The sequence below is a fragment of the Leptodactylus fuscus genome, chromosome 1, assembly GCF_031893055.1.
Source record: "Leptodactylus fuscus isolate aLepFus1 chromosome 1, aLepFus1.hap2, whole genome shotgun sequence".
NCBI classification, from domain to species: Eukaryota; Metazoa; Chordata; class Amphibia; order Anura; family Leptodactylidae; genus Leptodactylus; species Leptodactylus fuscus.
Genome location: NC_134265.1, coordinates 363,443,114 through 363,461,674, shown reverse-complemented (window position 1 = coordinate 363,461,674; position 18,561 = coordinate 363,443,114). Strand labels below are relative to the sequence as shown.

Below are 18,561 nucleotides of genomic sequence, written 5' to 3'. Positions count from 1 at the left end.
TGAAGGATTTCTGGAAGTTGATTGTGAGGATGAGTAACTTTAAAAGCAAATACAAAGAATCTGATACATTGCCAAGAGAAATAATTCCTTGTAAAACTAGTGACAAGTTCAGCTATAAAAGACCTCACTGTATACCACTATTATGATGTTTAGAGGATTATACGTTTAAACTTTGGTTGGGATCTAGTAAAGAAAATTGTAAAAGTCTGGTAGATTTCCCTTAAGGTAACTTCAAGTATAGTTTAATAGGTTCTGAATACCTGTGGTAATTACAGAAGTGGGGTTTGTGATGAGAATATTCAAAAAGTTGCATGAAAAATATTAATGTGTAATTTTGGTGTCGGTACTAACTGCTAGCTGTTTGAATTGTGTTCGTATGATTCCCTGGATTTCACAGCATTAACTGACTGCCGAGAGCTTCAAGAAGGTGCGGAGGAGTCGAAACTTGGCTTTGTTCCAGCACCAGAGTTACAGTCCTTATCATATCTATTGTGTCCAAAGGAACATGGTGGGAAGGGTGTCGCCCTAGTGTTCACCATCTTTGATTTTAACACTGGACCCTCTCAAGACGTACACAGTATACTCTATTTACCTTCTGTGTTCTTTTGTGATGAACCATGCTCCTATAAATCAGGATTGTTCTCTATTGTAGGAAAACGGATATGGAAACTCAAAAAGGTGTCCCAAGTTTTGAAATTTTTAAAAAATATATGTGTGTATGTGTGTGTATGCTGATTGATAAAAAGATGTAGCACAGGTTATTTTTGTGATGATGTTTTGGTTTAAAAAAAAAAAAAAGTAAAGAAAGGAAAATTATTTTGTCCTATACTAAGTGAATTAGAAGCCACCCCCGTATCTGCTGTGTAATGTCCTTTGTGTATAAATTTTGTTACGTGATCAGGAGACTTATTTGATTCTTCTACTCAGTGTTTCTGCCTTCTCTGCTGATGAGATTGTATGAATGTGTCTCTGTTCCTTTAAGAAGTATGCATTAGAGCTTGCTGAATCCTGTAATCCTACACACACACAGAGGGAGGGGGGGCACAGTCATGTGTGGGCTGTGTAGCTGCTTGCATGAGAAGACACTGCTAAGAAAGGGGGTTGTAAATCTTGGTTTGGAAGCAAAGATAAGTGGCTGGACAGCTCACCTGCAGTGTGATAAGAAGATAGACATTCTTGAACGTATCCAGCTTTGTCATTGGTAAAATATCTATTTCACAGAACATGAAGTCATTTAAGAAAAAAAAAAAAAGATAGGAAACCACAAGAGTCATTGTTAGTGAACATTGGAGTATAAAAAGTTCATAATTACATCATGCTTTTTGTTTGGTTCAAGGGGGAGTGAAGAAGATTAAGACAACTTAAGGAAATTTTTTATTTTTTTTTGCTAATATGAATCTATTGATAACTTTGATTGAGTTCTTTTGTAGATGGTGGATTCTGCCACGGATATGCCACGGTCATTGAATATGAGGTAAACCAAGCACAGATAGAAGCCATCACTTGAACATGGTACAATGTCTGAGGGTAGGTGTTTGATATAGTAAAATTATGGTCCGATCTGGAGGGCAAGAACTTTTTGTGTGATGGAGACCCTGCGGCTGCTCATAGGTAGGTATAGTCAGAAGTTATGGCCACACACCAAGGCTGATAGGAAAGAAGTAGGGTAGCATGTGGGCAGATACTGCCATTAGCCCAGCTGCATAAGCCAAGGGGACATGTAACTACAGGGGTCACCATGCTAGACCCAAACATTTTAGCTCTCTTTTCAGGTTTTAAGACACTGATGCACCAAAAATGGTCTAGGAGGAAAGGAGACTTGGAAAGAGGATGTACAAGTCCTGGTGTCCGGTGGTAAGAGAGTATGTACTGAGAACATCGTTCCCACTTATGGCATAAGCAGCTTCTTACTAAGTGTACTGTTTAGTAGTAGCCATATGTGACCTGGTGAGTGGAGGATGGGCAGCCGCAGGATTTAGTATCACTATAGTCAGATATAGGTGAGCCTGAGGCCCTTGTACCTGTTCCAGGGATTGCAGGTTAAGTATATGCTGTTACTAAAGGTGAGACGGTATGAGTAAGTGCTTGTGTATAGTTATCTCTCGTCAAGATGGTCTGAGGCATATCTGGTGAAGAAAATCACCATAGACGGGACTGCAGGTAGACAGCTACTGAAAGATGTAGTGTAAGTAAGATCCCTGAGAGCATCAAAGTAATAATGGAACTTATGGGTAATAAGGAAAATACTATGCTATATTATGAGTATACTGTATAATAAGTGTTTCATACCCCCCATGCAGCTCCCAGAGTATTGGAAAGTAATTATTGGTTGCCACTTGTATTTGCATTCTCTGTAAGGTAAATTCTTGACAGGAGAAATTAGCCTTAGCCCTATATTTGGGTTGTCTTTTTCACAATTGTTCCAGATGTAATATGGTGTGCTGACTGACTATGTGACGAATTATGAAAAACATATGATTAATGTATATTCTTGAGTTTTCTCCTTCCCTCCAGATTCTGAGTCAGTGGAGACACTTATAAACTAAACCCAAAGATTGGATGGAGATAAAGAGATGAGATATATGAAATCCTGAGAGGAGAAATATCAAGGACTGTTGGATGATCTGCACTTATGTTCCTGTTATGTTTTATGCAACATAGAGACTGATCCTGTTAGTGATATCAATCTGTGTATTCCTGTGTCTAAAGGGGATGATAAACGAGGCTGTGGATTTAGACAATGAGACCTGAGACTGATATTGAGACAATAAAAGTGTATGACAATGTGAAAGCTTCTCCCCGGGAATATGTTGAGTTGCTTTAGGGACAGCTAGGATCTGACTTTCCTATGTGAAAGCCCTTTAAGTGGGAGCTTATCTACAATGGATAAGTTGTCACCCAAGAGGTAAAGAGGAACGAAGCACATTGGAACAGATCAGTAGGTTCACAGGCTTAGGGAAAAATTAGTATTTAGAGGGGAATGTTAAGTCTGAGAACATGAATCAAGATTCTTATACTTTATTTTGCATGTTTGTGTCATAAGAAATACTAATTTTTCCTCAATAAGGTTACATAGTTCTGAGACAAAGAAAGGAATTTCCAAGATGGAGCTTGATTTCTGTTTGGCACACCCTGTAACAGAATTCCACAGACTGGAGCAAGGAGGTGTCTGGCTGGACATTGAAGTTTGGAGCCAATGGGAGATGGACAGCAGCTCAGGAATGCCAAAGGAGGCAGTAACCCCCTCCTGAACTTGAATTGTTTTGTAAAGAGGAATGGTCCAAAATACCTTCATCCAGGATCCAGGAACTGATTAAAAGCTACAGGAAGCGACTAGAGGCTGTTATCTTTGCAAAAGGAGAATCTACTAAACATTAATGTCACTTTTCTGTTGAGGTGCCCATACTTTTGCACTGGTCAAATTTTGGTTTCAGGCATATTGCACATTTTCTGTTAGTACAATAAACCTCATTTCAATCCTGAAATATTACTGTGTCCATCAGTTATTAGATATATCAAACTGAAATGGCTGTTGCAAATACCAAAATATTTAGAACTAAAAATGATTAAGATTAATAGGGGTGCCCAAACTTTTTCATAGGACTGTATCTCCTATCTATCTATCTATCTATCTATCTATTTATCTATCTACCTACTTACAGTTCTCTGCAGGTGTTGCTACATATGTAAGCTGGATTTTGTCAGGACTTGAGTTGTTTTATAACATTGTTGTGTATATTCTGGGGATTTGAGCTGGTGTCCTGTGACTCTCTGGTCATTCCCTTTGCCACTGAGCTGTTGGGGGTGTATCTGCCTTGGTGTATCAGTAGATGTGAGCTTCAGGTGTTTGACATTGTCATCAACCTATCAAGTCTTTCCGGGGTCTATAAAAGACTCACTGCTGGCTTCAGTCCCCACCGGTTTTCGTTGTTACCAACCAGGATTTTTGGCCCAGTTTAGTAGGAGAGATTAATGGGAATTGTACGGTCTCCGGAGCTGATTTGGAAGTGATGTGAGTTTGTTCTGTGTGAGAGTCTGTTTAACCCTCAACATAACTGCTCAACCCCTGTCCTGCATTTTCTGGTTGCCTGTGATTGTTTTAGTATTAGTAAGTTTTTGTTTAAGGCTCAGGTTTACTTTGCCCCTGACCTGTGATACCCTTTCCTCACTAGTCCACTTTTCCTCTCTTCAATTCCTGTTGTGTTTTTATAGTTGTGCTGCGCCAGATATTTCTCCATCATATCCCATCCTGGTTGTTTCTGTTTGCAGCTGTCCTTATTCTTTCATTAGGGGTGACCACCTCTAATTTCCCAGTCCCTAGCCTCTTTCAGCTCTCACCATACCTGTCTATTAGGTCTTCATATCTAAAGAGCCAGTAGTTGTTGGGGCCGAGCTTAGCTTGGGTAGAGCTGACTAACACCCTTAGGCAGGGCCTAGTCAGCCATCGTAGCGCTAGGGACAGCTTTCCTACCTCATTTCCATATTGGTGCAAGCAGCATTCAGTATCACAGTTACTCAGGTATTGACAACCGTGACAGATTTCTGATGCTGATTTTTAATCTCAGAAAAGTCAGGTACCGTAATGGGTACCTAACCAACCCTAGTGTTTGTGAAGAAGCTTGTCTGGAGTTTTTTTTCTTTGAGCTTTCAGAAGGATTTCTAAGTATTTGCTTCGTAAAAGAAATTCTCAAACCAGGTAGAGGGGAGGATGGGTAAAAATGGTCTTATTTGTTGGTACTTGGTGCAGGCTTATTCATATTCTACAGTCCCTGTGTGCGAGTCCAGAAGTCTTCTATTCTCAGTAATTTTACCTTAGTTCACATTTACATCTTGATATATCTGTAGTAGAAAATATTCTTACCTGTTACATTGGACATTTCATCCTCAGAGCACGGGACACAGTCATAGCAGCAGACTTTTACTCCTCCATTAGGAGCCTTTCTGTATCCTGGATTACATGGATCTTTACACCGAGAGTATGGTTCCTTAGATAAAAGAAATAAAAATCATGTAAGTTATAAAATCTAAAATACCCATGAAATAAGTAAGTGTCTGGTTACATAGACACTTTCATCAAGCCAACAAATGGGAAGGAATATGGCTGAAGGAAAGAAAGGGAAGGGGGGGGGGGGTTCTATACAACTCCATAAGTGTCAATGCTATCTTGATGTAAGACAATATCTACAGTAGGTCCTTTTGAAGCCGTCAGTTGTCACTGCATTGACCACTATCAATGGTGACTATTCAACAGATCTTACAGTACAGAACTAGTTTAGTGGTAGACTATTCTACAGAGTCACAGTTTCCATGGTGAAAAAGTCTTGTTGTCTATGGATTGTAATATTTTTGTTCCACAAGAATACCTCCCAACTGTCCCTATTTCCATGGGAAATTCACGATTTCGGTGACGTGTCCTGCGGTCCCGGTTGGAGGGAGGTATGTCCCGATTTCAACTCAGATCTGCATCCAGAGGATGCAGATCTGAGTTGAACACATACGCGGCTAAAGCAAGGAGCTGTCACAGTTCAGCTCCTTGCTTCGCCACTGCACGCCACCTACTGGCTTTGTAGACACAATGCGATCTGTGTGCGAGTGAGAGAGAGAGGCGCGCAGAGAGCGGCGGTGGAACGAGGAGAAGGTAAGTGTAATGTGTACTGTACACTGAGGTGGAACATGAAACTGGGGGCAGATGAAGGAGAGGATGGCATGACACTGGGGGCAGAGATGGAGGGACATGAATCTGGGGGCAGAGATGTGGATACCTGAATCTGGGGGCAGAGATGTGGATACCTGAATCTGGGAGCAGATATGGAGGGACATGAATCTGGGGGCAGAGATGTGGATACCTGAATCTGGGGGCAGAGATGTGGATACCTGAATCTGGGGGCAGAGATGTGGATACCTGAATCTGGGAGCAGAGATGGAGGGACATGAATCTGGGGGCAGAGATGGGGGGACATGAATCTGGGGGCAGAGATGGGGGGACATGAATCTGGGGGCAGAGATGTGGGGACATGAATCTGGTGGGAGAGATGGAGGGACATGAATCTGGGGGCAGAGATGTGGGGACATGAATCTGGGGGCAGAGTTGTGAGGACATGAATCTGGGGGTAGAGATGTGGAGACATGAATCTTGGGGCAGAGATGGAGAGGACATGAATCTGGGGGAATAGATGTGGGGACATGAATCTTGGGGCAGAGATGGAGAGGACATGAATCTGGGGGCAGAGATGTGGAGACATGAATCTGGGGGCAGAGATGGAGGGACATGAATCTGGGGGCAGAGATGTGGGGACATGAATCTGGAGGCAGAGATGGAGGGAACATGAATCTGGGGACAGAGATGGAGGGGACATGAAACTGGGGGCAGAGATGGAGGGGGACATGAAACTGGGGGCAGATGAAGGGTGTATATGAAACTGGGGGAGAGATAGAGGGGGAACATATAATTTATGGGTGACTGTAGGAGGATTATACTGTGTGCGGGCACATGAAAAATTAATGAGAATGGGTGGAGTCAACACAAAAGTGGGTGGGGCTAAATTTGCCGCGGCGCGCACATTTTGTCCCTCTTTCAGTTCTTCAAAAGTTGGGAGGTATGTACAAGTCGTGAGAGCTCCTTTTATATTGAACAGTTTTGCTTTTTGAAGACTAGATACGGCTCTTCTTCAGGCATGGTATACGATAATGTCTACAGAAATACAAATATAGGAACAGATAAGAGGTGTGATAAATACTGAAATTGGGTTAGGTATTGGGTTAGGGTATCCAAATTTTACACAAGACCATGGCATCCTGCTGCCACTTCATTCTTCATAGTTCACTGGCTCAAAAACGTACTAGAAGAAATGATATCTAAAACTTCACTTTTATTAATTAATATTACAATAGAAATTGTCCACATAAAATAATTGGGTCAACTATTTCGGTCACTCTGTAGATTTAGACTACACAAGTCCCACCCAAAAATAACTTAGCGTGTTCCTACTGGTGGTGGCAAGTATATATCTCAAACACTGGAGAAAAGAGGGAATTTTATGTGTTGTCTCTCAAATTTCACTCCCTGCCTCCCTGACCTTATGGCAAATATCACAAACCTCACAGCTATGGTCATACAAAATCTTTTGGTGCGCCACCTAGAGGATGGACAATAACTAGACCCCCTCACCCAAGGCAACTCCATACTTCACAATGGACTTCTACACCCCTTCTATTGCTTATACATGTACAGTAAGATATGTAGGGGGGTATAGCAGCCCTCTGTAAGGCGTGAATGTAGTGCAGCAGTCCTGTGTAAAGCATAGAGGGCAGCAAAATGGATACAGTAAAAAAGCACGCAGTGTAAAGTATGGAGGAATAAATACTAATCCTTAGTTAAGGAGGAGTGTGACCAAAGCCCTGTGTGCAGCATTTCAGTGTACAATATGGAGGTGCCCAGCATTGGGAGCTTGGCATTTTACTTGCCCAATATATGCAGAGTGTGCCCATTAAACTGAAAATTATAAATGTGCTATATCCACCTCAGCCCTTTTCTACATGAATTGGGTATCCAAAAAATTGCAAGTCTGTTTTAACTGGAGATGAGCGAGTAGTATTCGATCGAATATTACAGTAATCGAAATACTCGTACTCGATTGAGTACCACTCACTATTCGAATGGAAAAATTTGATGCAGAACCAGCGTTGATTGGCCGAACGCTATACAGTCGGCCAATCAACGCTGGTTCTTCTCCTATCTTTAGAAGTCTTCTCCGCGCAGGGTCCCCTCGGCGTCTTCCGGCTCTGAATTCACTCTGCTCAGGCGTCGGCTTGGGCAGCGCTGACTGTGCATACCCGCGCTACAAGAAAATGGCCGCTTTGACTGTAAGTGGCCATTTTCTTGTAGTGTGGACATGCGCAGTCGGCTCTACCCTGGCCCGATGCCTGGCAGAGTGAATTCAGAGCCGGAAGATGCCGCGGGGACGCTGCACGGAGAAGACTTCTCGGAGAATCCAGCCAGACCCTCACTCATGGACTTGGTAAGTTCAATTTGATCGAATGTTGCCTACTCCTGAAACAAATATTTTTCCCCCTTAGAATATAATAGGATTCGATATTCGATTCGAGTAGTCGAATATTGAGGGGCTACTCAAAACAAATATCAAATATCGAGTATTTAACTACTCGCTCATCTCTAGTTTTAACCCCTCCCTACACTGTGACATAAAAATGTCAAGATGCTGATGTTATGATGATGCCATGGGTTCTGAAACTATAAAGTAACTACAGGGGACTGGTGGAGATAACTATGGGAGGTAAACTCAGTACAGTACAGTCAGCTGAGGATACATGGAGCTTACAAGCAGACTTGGACACACTCAGTGTTTGGGCATCAACTTGGCAAAGGGGGTTCAATGTAAATAAATATAAAGAGTAATGTTTCATCTATAGAGGTGACAAGGTCTCTTCACTGTAAGCAGCGTGAATCTGTGCAATAGTTTATCCAAGGAACTGCTTATATACTGTAAGGACTGTGAGTACGTGGAATAGCCTACTCAGGGGCTGGTTCTATACTGAAAGGTCTGTGAATCTGTGGAACATGCCACCCCAAGAGCCAGTCACAGCAGTCACAGCTGATGGTGTCAAAAACTGCTTAGATGCCTTCTCATAGAAAAATGATATTGAGGATTATGGTAACATATAGAATCCTTATTACTTTCTTCATCAAGTAGGGACAGCTTATTATTACATATAATGTGCAATGTCATCAGTTAGGAAAACACAGTGGATTCCAATAAGCAACACAACAGCAACTGCACCGCCAGCAACTTGGCCAGGTGGGAGTTACATTTGCAGATGTCTGGGTGCCGATTTCTGTTTACTGGACACACATTCCCTTACGGATGGATGATGACTGACGGTGTGACAGAGGAGGCGAAGCAGATGGAGAAGATGGGAATAATTAGAGATGAGCGAGTAGTATTCGATCGAGTAGGTATTCGATAGAATACTGCGGTATTAGAAATACTCGTACTCTTTCGAATACTATCACTATTTGTAGTAAAGATTCGATTCAGAACCAGCGTTGATTTGCCGAATGCTATACAGTGTATAGCATTCAGCCAATCAATGCTGGTTCTGCAGTACGAGTAAGGGCTGGTTCACATTAGTGCTTGCCTTCCGTCCAGAAGGAGTCTGCAGGAGGACCCCCAACGGAATATCATCACAACTGCAAGCGCTGTACAATTAAAGTGCACGGACCCCATAGACTATAATGGGGTCCATGTGCTTGCCATGCACTGCCCACACAAATCATTTGTGCGGGCAGTGCGCTGCAAGCACACGGACCCATTATAATCTATGGGGTCCGTGCGCTTTAACTACACAGCGCTCCTCCTAAACACTCTCCTCCTGCTACTCGTGGACTTGGTGACTCTCCTTTAGTAGAATAGTGGTTTCCCCTGAAACGAGCATTTTTTTTATCCCCATAGATTGTAATGGGATTTGATATTTGATCGAGTAGTCGAATATTGAGGCTCTACTCGAAACGAATATCGAATCTCGAATATTTCACTACTCACTCATCTCTAGTAATAATGACCATGTGCCAGATGTGGACATGACCTCCCTACAAAGATGATCACTGGGAGAAAAAATAGAATAAGATGGTCTTGGTCACTTGGTGTCACTGCTTACATATTTTGCCAGATGTGCTGGTGATGCCATTTCGTGTTAGTATAGAGAGACCTAGTTACTACATGTGGGCCTGCACACCCATGGATAATTATCTGTTTGCAGATCTTGTACCTAGTACCATTGATTTTTCATTTGGTAATATGCAAAAAAAAAAAAAAAAAAAAATCCCATATGAGAGATGACCTCACCTCCTGCCAAAATCAACAGCAGTGGAAGCATCCCTTCCAGTGTCACCAAACTTGTCTTAAATCTATCCCAGACAGGTCTTTTGGATGTTGGGGCTTCACATCAGGTGGAATTCTTATTATTTCACCTGCTACCACCCTCTTTCTGTGATGTCACCCTGTCACACTGACACAGTGGCCAATTCTTATCTGTAATAGAGTCATCATCAAATTCATCTTCCCCACTTTTTCGTGACTCATCATGACAATGGGCTTTCTCTATGCACTCACTGTTCCAGATAGATTTCCTTCTAATGCCCCTACCAGCATGACCAATAGCACACCTCTGGCCACTGCTACCTCCACCAACACTCATGTCTTCCATCCCTACCTTTTCTACATCCAAAAATCACTGGCAGTTCTCATCCAACTCATCACAAAGAGGAAAAAAAAAGAGGACTTGGGCCATGAGGAATATCATTCTCATCGTGTACAAATTGGCTAGTAGAGAATGGGATCTGTGTCAGTGAAGAAGACATGGTTGACAAAAGAGAAAAACAACTTGGTACAAAGGAGAATGAACACACAGATCCCTGACTCAATATTAGGATTTCACTGCTTTCAAAAACGTTTTTATTCTCAGATAAAACCACCGATCACTACCAAACGTTGCCAGAAGCAATGTTGCTGTTACCACCCACACGCTCATTGTTAGTACTTGCGCTTTTTAATTTTTTTATTTTTATTTTTGCTGTTACAATGGCAATAGTTCAATATTTTGTATGTATATTGGGTAACCAAAAACAAACAAACGCTTAACAGATTTTTTTTTTAAGACTTGCAAACTGCATCACGCTGTATATTTAGATTAGCACAGTCAGAATCTACTTCTTTTTCTACTAGAATGACAGCTTTTTTATACAGTATATATATATATATATATATATATATATATATATATATATATATTTATTTACTGGAAATGAAAGAAATGGATTTTAACTAACTTTTTTAAAATAGCGCAGACTGCAAGACTATTGCTGGGCAATAGAAAAAAACACTTAATAAACAGATATTTTAACAGATTAGCAGGCTCAGTCGCACTGTTTATTGGGGGAGTCAAATCTCCCCCAATATGATTTTAATCAGATTAGCGCAAGTGGAATCAGTGTTTTGCTCTGAGAACAGTAGTTTGTATGCATTTAATTTAAGAAATGCAAATCCTTAAGAAAAGATTTTTTACTAAAGGACCGACTTTGTCTGTAAAAAAAACATCACTTCATACTTCAAACTTCATAACAGACATAGACAGAATTAGATTGTTGGCATTGAAAGGGTTAACAGTGTTTGCATGTAGCAGCCTGACTGACACAGTACAGATATTCTCCCTCCCTCCTATCATTTCTATCACTGTTTGCCTGTAATTGATTGATTAAATTGATTTCTATGCCTCCTACTCCTATGCTTTCCCCGCTGTATCGCAAGGTTTGCTGTACTAAGTGCTGTGCAATGCTGAAGAAAATGGAGTCATTGCTTTGGATTATGAAGTGGTGAGTAACACATCCATCTCCTACTTCCATCATCACTGACGTGCCTCGTGTTCCAGCATACAAAACCTTTTATATGGTATATGACATCAGCAGTTCGATGTGTCCACATACCCCTTTCTATTGGTCGAGAGGCTGTCAGGTGATACTTGAGCATCACAATGTAACACAAGACACGTGTTTCTTCTATATTTTTTCTGCACAATACATGTGGCAGTAAGTAAATCAACATTTATATGGTTTTGTTAAAAATTGAGCAATTTGGAATACACGGGTTGAACCTGACTCCTTAGCAATGGATTCGACCATCTCATGAGGTTTGTCCATCTCTAATGCCCACACAGTACAGAACGTACAGAACATGTCTGAGTTTGTAGGATCTTTATATGGTCCTATAAAGCTCACTTTCTGGTTTTGGTGTGATGCTAGTCTATGGTCGTGCTATAAATAATGTAAAACAGGTAAAGTCCATTAATCTACAATATTAAAGAATTTATTGTTTGCTGTTAAGGTTTAATAATGATAAAATTGTAGACAATTACTTGAGAAATACAATGGAGACATGACTTCAATAGAAACATAGTATTGTGACTCGGTGTGTAACTTGTGTCCTCTTACTCTGTCATTTTTCCACATGTAATTTTCCAATATTCTAGTATAAATACGCCTATTCGGTATTGGTAAATAAATGGTAGCCATGATCCTTTCTAAAAATTCTGAAATATCAGTCATATTGGTTCTAGAAATAACCCAGTTGCCTATGATCCAGACAAAGGGCACTTCACCTCTTTCATTAAAAAATACGGGATATCCATTGGGCTCTCTGAAGTGAATGTACTTCATGTATCTCTGCACCTGAAATAAAAAGAAACATAGGCAAAAGGTGGGGGAGGGGGGTTATTATTGTATTCATATTCTCTAAGAGTATGCCAATACGTTTGTGTAAAATGATCAATGATGTGACTGTTTTTTTCATTCTCTTTTGTGTTTTTTCATTGCAAGCAAAATAACTGAAGATCAGGGGTGTAACTACCACAGAGGCAGCGGAGGCGGCTGTCACAGGGCACGGGCTATTAGGGGGCCCGGTGACAGCCGCTACCGCTGCGGTTTTTTTTCAATAGGCTGTTACGGCCCTATTCACTTGCCGATCCTGGCTGGGCCGGGATTGGCAAGTGACACCGCGGGCCCCACAAAGGCTATCATTATACTCGGGGGTCTTTGCAGACCCCCGAGTATAATGATCGGCGGACCGGAGAGGTAAGGGAACATAAAAAAACTGTTACTTACCTCTCCGCGATCCTGCCAGGCCTCCGTTCTACTTTTTCTGACGTCTCTGACGTAACATGAACCCGGCATGCTTCCCGGGTCATGTGACGTCCGACGTCATTAAAGAAGGACGTGAGCGCGGGCGACAGCATAGGAGCCGGGGGACAGGTAAGCAACAGTGTTATATTTTAATGTTCTTATTCCCCGGGTCTCCGATTATTATACTCTGGGGTCTGAAAAGACCCCAGAGTATAATAATTGTTTATGGGTGTCCACAGAGGGATATAATACTGTGTGCAGGGGTCACTATGGGACATAATACTGTGTGCAGGGGCCACTATTGGGATTAATACTGTGTGCAGGGGCCACTATTGGGGTTAATACTGTGTGCAGGAGCCACTATTGGGGTTAATACTGTGTGCAGGGGCCACTATTGAGTTAATACTGTGTGGAGGGGCCACTATTGGGATTAATACTGTCTGGAGGGGCCACTGTGGGACATAATACTGTGTACAGGGGCCACTATGGGACATAATAGAGTGTGGAGGAGGGGGTCGTTCGAGGTCTTTGGCGTCAGTTGGGATGGGGGGGCCATGTCAAAAGTTCGCCACGGGGCCCCGCCATTCCTAGTTACGCCACTGCTGAAGATATTACCAAAGAGTTTGTGATTGCAATCATTTTCTGGAAGACAACGAGGATTATCTGATAGAATAGCAGGGGTGCCAATACTTTTGGCCAACACAGTATGTGTGCGCTCATCCATTGGTGCAGAAGGTGAACACGCTCCTGTCCAAGTTTCTGGTGCTATAGTCACTCCCTTCCCAATTGGTGGACTCTGCACCTTGCAGAGAACTAATGGCTTGCACCGAACCAAGGTGGAAAGTCCCATGCTGTCATTTCTTTGCCAAGAAGGAAGTAGCAGCCCTGCACAAATAGGTAGAAGAGAAAGTGGTCCACTCCTTGAGCCTGTCGGTGTCTGCCAAAGTGCACGGCAGCGCTGACGTGTGGTGTTGTAACTATGGTCAAGGACAATATATGTCATTTATGTCCCACTGGGTGACTGTGACACAACAGCAACTTGTAGAGGTGACTCAGCTTCTGCCTCCACGTTCTCACGCCATTGGTCTTACAATTTCCGCCTTATCCTCCACTGTGTCCTCAGCCTCCACTGCAGGGACAACTTCCAGTGCTCCTCCATTATACCACATGTGAAGGGCACAGCGGTGTCACGCTGTTCTACACCTCGTTTGCCAAGGAGAATTAAGTCAAACAGGGGAGGAACTCCTCCATTGTCCCAATCAAGAAATCGAATCCTGACTTTCTTCAAGAGAACGTAAAATCGTAACCATGGTGACTGACAAAGACAAAAAATGGTGTCGGCACTGCTTCAAGGAGGGCTTAGCCGTGCACCCTGCATGGTGCACGTGTTTAGTCTGGTTGTCAAGCGTTTCCTTAAGTGTTCCAAACATCTACAAGACATTCTAAAAATGTCAAGGAAACTTTGCATGCACTTCAGCTACTCGTACACCGGCAAGCACACCCTCCTTGAGCTGCAGTGACAGAATGGCCTCCCACAACATAGGCTGATATGCGATGTATCCACCCGTTGGAATTAAACCCTCCAAATGTTAGATCGACTATATGAACAGAGAAAAGCCATAAACAATTTCTTGAGGATACAAGCAAACACACCTACTCCCCTATGTAACGTTAATGTTAGCCAGTGGCAGATTATATGTGACACCTGCCGGCTGGTCAGGGGACTGGAGATTTGGTGCCAACATCTTGTGGCGACATGAGATCTGTGGGGTTTGAATTAGAGGAGAAGGATGAAAACGAGATTGGAGCACAAGCAATGTCTAGCCAAATGAGTGATAAGGAGGAGCAAGAGCGGCCAGAACAGCAAGAGAGAGGTGAAGCAGATGACCCAGACACACCGTGGCAGTATGAAGTGGAGATGGATGCAGACAGTCCCTTGGAGTAACTTGTGCAAATAGCCCAAGTGACAGCTGAATTGTCACCATTTGGCAGAGGGATGACTACTGGCTCTCCATCATGTTAGACCTTTGCTACTGGGAAAAAAAATGGGGCCTTTTTTTACACTCACTGAGAAGGAGTACAAACTGAACTACTATAGAGACATGCTATGTAGCAAGTTGGCCACGGACTATCTGTGACATCGTCCATCCTCTCGCATGTCCGACAGCCATGAGCGCTCAACTTGCACTGGCATGGCAGCTGTGGGAGGGGGTGGCAGGAGAAGTATCGGCTCAACCTGAGCCTAGAGTCGCTGATGAGCAGCTTTCTTTACCCACATAGTGAAGAAGCTCCTCATCAACAGCTAGACAGAGAGCAGAACTTTAACCAGCAGGTGGTGGCATACTTAGAGTGCACCCTGCTACCCGTTGTAGAAGATCTGCTGGACTTCTGGGCAATCAAACTGGATTTGTGCCCTGGAAAAGCTGTCCTGACCGGACAGTAGTGTGGAATCATGGCAGGTGTTAGCAATGGTTATCCCAAAGAGAACTCACTTGTCTGCCCAAAATTTGTAGAGACTCACCTTTGTGAAGATGAATGTGAAGTGAGGTGCGCATCGGTTCTAAGAGCGACACCTGTCATGTGCGTGTCATACTGACTCACTGTATTGTTTGCCTATCACAGCAGACTCCCCAAGTGTGTTACTGCAAGGCACAGTACTCTACACCACTATACAGTCTCTCTGCTGCCAGGAAATAGCTGGTTTTTTTAACATCACAAATCAAAGAATCAAATCTTTTTGGGAAATCCGGAGAAGCGGCCAAATCAAATTTTCCAAAACTTTGCTCATCTCTAAAACTAAATTTATAACTTTAACGAGCAGGGATTTATGAGGAATCTGTCCTCTCAGTCTAATCTGATCAGCTATGAGGAGGAAAGTTCTAGGCTTGACCTGGACAAATTTTGGAGGCTTTGTCACAAAAAGCATCAGGATTAGTTTGTGGGAGTTACTGACAGGGGATGGGAAAACTAGGAAGCTTGTGTGCACTGTGGGGATGTTGGGAACAAGCCTTCAGGGTGGTCTGGGTCAGATGGAGATGGAGAGGGAAATGTAGATACTGCTAAAATGTATGGATTGGATGTAGCTAGGCTTTTGTTTTAGGGATCTTTTGCCTTTAGTTACACCCCTGCCATGTCTTCTGCATGGGTCTCTGAAATAGAATGGTGCAGAACACTGATTGGTAAGTTTTGTAGCATTAAGAAAGTATTAAAGGGGCATTTCAAGAATGACAGAGAAAGAAACAATTGGAAATTGAAGCTTATGATACGTTTCCAGTTACTGACAAAAGTTACATAATTACATACATAGTTAGTGTTACGGTTCCGTCTATATATATAAATTATAATTTGACAGAACCTCTTGACTGCGGTAGTGGCTGCAGTCGAGGTCCACAAGCCCTAGGAGGGCGGCCGTCCGCCTAAGCAGAGCAGCAGTAGGTCTATGCGGTCTAGTGGAAACAGGGAGCAACACACGTTCACCAGTTAACTTCACTGGGGTAATGTGTCTGCGCAGTTCCCAATGTGAACAGACTGCAAGGAGGCTTACACCAGTTGGCTTCACTGGGCAAGTGTATTGTGCAGCTTTAATGTGAACTGGCTACAATGCGGCTTACACCAGTTGGCTTCACTGGGCAAGGGTGTTTGTGCAGCTGTAGGGTGCATTCACACGGAGTAACGTGCCGCCTGATGTGGCATGTATACGGCATGTGAGACTGTGCGCGCTGTAAAAGCTCCCATTGATTTCAATGGGAGCCTGGATTGTATACGCTGCGTTATTTTGCAGCTGTGATTTTGCGGCCGCAAAATAACGGTCGCAATATGATGCGGCATATACGATCCAGGCTCCCATTGAAATCAATGGGAGCTTTTACGGTGCGCACAGTCTCACACGCCGTATACGTGCCACATCACGCGGCACGTTACTCCATGTGAATGGACCCTAAATGTGAAATGGCTGCAATGAGGCTTACACCAGTTGGCTTCACTGGGCAAGTGTATTTGTGCAGCTTTAGGGTGCATTCACACTGAGTAAACGCTAGCTTATTCTGAACGTAAAACACGTTCAGAATAAGCGGCGTCTAAAGCAGCTCCATTCATTTCTATGGGAGCGGGGATACGAGCGCTCCCCATAGAAATGAATGGGCTGCTTCTTTCACTCCGTGCAGTCCCATTGAAGTGAATGGGGAGTGCCGGCGTGTACGCTCCGGCATGAGCAGAGCTTGCCGTATACGCCGGCACTCCCCATTCACTTCAATGGGACTGCACGGAGTGAAAGAAGCAGCCCATTCATTTCTATGGGGAGCGCTCGTATCCCCGCTCCCATAGAAATGAATGGAGCTGCTTTAGACGCCGCTTATTCTGAACGTGTTTTACGTTCAGAATAAGCTAGCGTTTACTCAGTGTGAATGCATCCTTAATGTGAACTGGCTGCAACAAAGGCTGCCGAGGGTTAATTGTCACCCCTGGTCAGCAACACAAAGGCTCCACAAACAGCTTTGGAGCTACAATACACCTGAACAGTTCAATCAGGCTAATGCATTCCCCACTGGCAGTACCCAGGAATCCCACCTAGAATCCCTGAACTGACAACTTGCCTTTCACAGGAACCTAGCCCTGACCTCCTGTCTCAAAGTTATTAGTCAAAGTGTGAGCACCCGGCAGGCGTCGGCTCACACCATATAAAGGCATTTCCTTGCCCACAGGGCACTGGCCATAACCTCACTGGGCATGCCCAGTATGGGCCGAATGGTACTTAGCCTCAGAGCGTCTCCAAAAAGTCTGAGCATGCTCAGTAGGGGGAGAATGAGAGTCTCAGAGCGTCTCCAAAAAGTCCGAGCATGCTCAGTAGGCCAAACGCTGGACTTAGACTCCATGAACCTCACCGTTCGATGCTGGGGGTGAGAGCTGGATCGACGTGCAGGTGGCGCTGTGCGCCGGAAGGAAAACCTGTGGGACCCCATCCTAACACATAGTAGATGAGGTTGGATAAAGACAGTCCATCAAGTCCAACCTATAACCCTACAATCTCTACATTGTTGATCCAGGGGAAGGCAAAAATCCCCATGAGGCTCATGCCAATTGCCCTATTTCAGGGGAAAAAAATTCCTTCCTGACTCCAAATCTGGCAGTCGGTATAAAACCCTGGATCAACGTGTCCTTAAAATCTAGAGTCCATAACCTCTTATATCTTTCTCTTCAAGAAAGGCATACAGGCCCTCTTTCAACTTGTTCAGTGAATCCGCCATCACCACTTCCTGGGGCAGAGAGTTCCAGAGCCTCGCTGTTCTTACTGTGAAGAATCCCCTTCATGGGGCCACACGACGGCTCAGTGGTTAGCACCTCAGCCTTGCGGCGTTGGGGTTCCTGGTGTTCAAATCTCACCAAGGGCAAAACAAAAACATCTGCAAGGAGTTTGTATGTTCTTCCTGTGTTTGCATGGATTTCCATCTCATATTCCAAAAAAGACATACTGATAGGGAAAAAAAATGTACATTGTGGGCTCACAATCTACAAAAAAAGAATCCCCTTCTATGTCTCTGGTGAAACCTTCTCTCCTCCAGACGTAGAGGACGTCCTCTTGTCACGGTCACTGGCCTAGGAGTAAAAAGATCCTTAGAAAGTTCTTTGTATTGTCCCTTCATGTATTTGTACATTGTTATTAGATCTCCCCATAGACGTCTTTTCTCTAAACTGAATAACCCCAAGTTTGTTAACCTCTCGTTGTCCTCCAGTCCACCCATTCCCCTAATCATTTTGATTGAAGGTAAAAAAAAAAAAAGGCCATTGTGCATGTGCAGAAGCCGTAGTAGAAGTCGCATGCTACTGCGCATGTACCCAGGCCATTTTTTTATATCAATGTCAGTTCGCGAGCG

General features: G+C 43.5%; 1 protein-coding gene across 1 annotated transcript in view; it reads right to left on the bottom strand.

Moving 5' to 3' along the window:
- Window positions 1–18,561, bottom strand: part of LOC142186855 (vomeronasal type-2 receptor 26-like) — a 34,808-nt gene that overhangs the window by 14,194 nt on the left and 2,053 nt on the right. The window contains exons 2-4 of the mRNA XM_075261387.1: window positions 13,804–13,820; window positions 12,005–12,233; window positions 4,862–4,985 (exon numbers count right to left, since the gene is read on the bottom strand). Of these exons, the coding sequence (XP_075117488.1) occupies window positions 4,862–4,985; window positions 12,005–12,233; window positions 13,804–13,820 (370 nt within the window). The remainder of the gene's footprint in view (window positions 1–4,861; window positions 4,986–12,004; window positions 12,234–13,803; window positions 13,821–18,561) is intronic.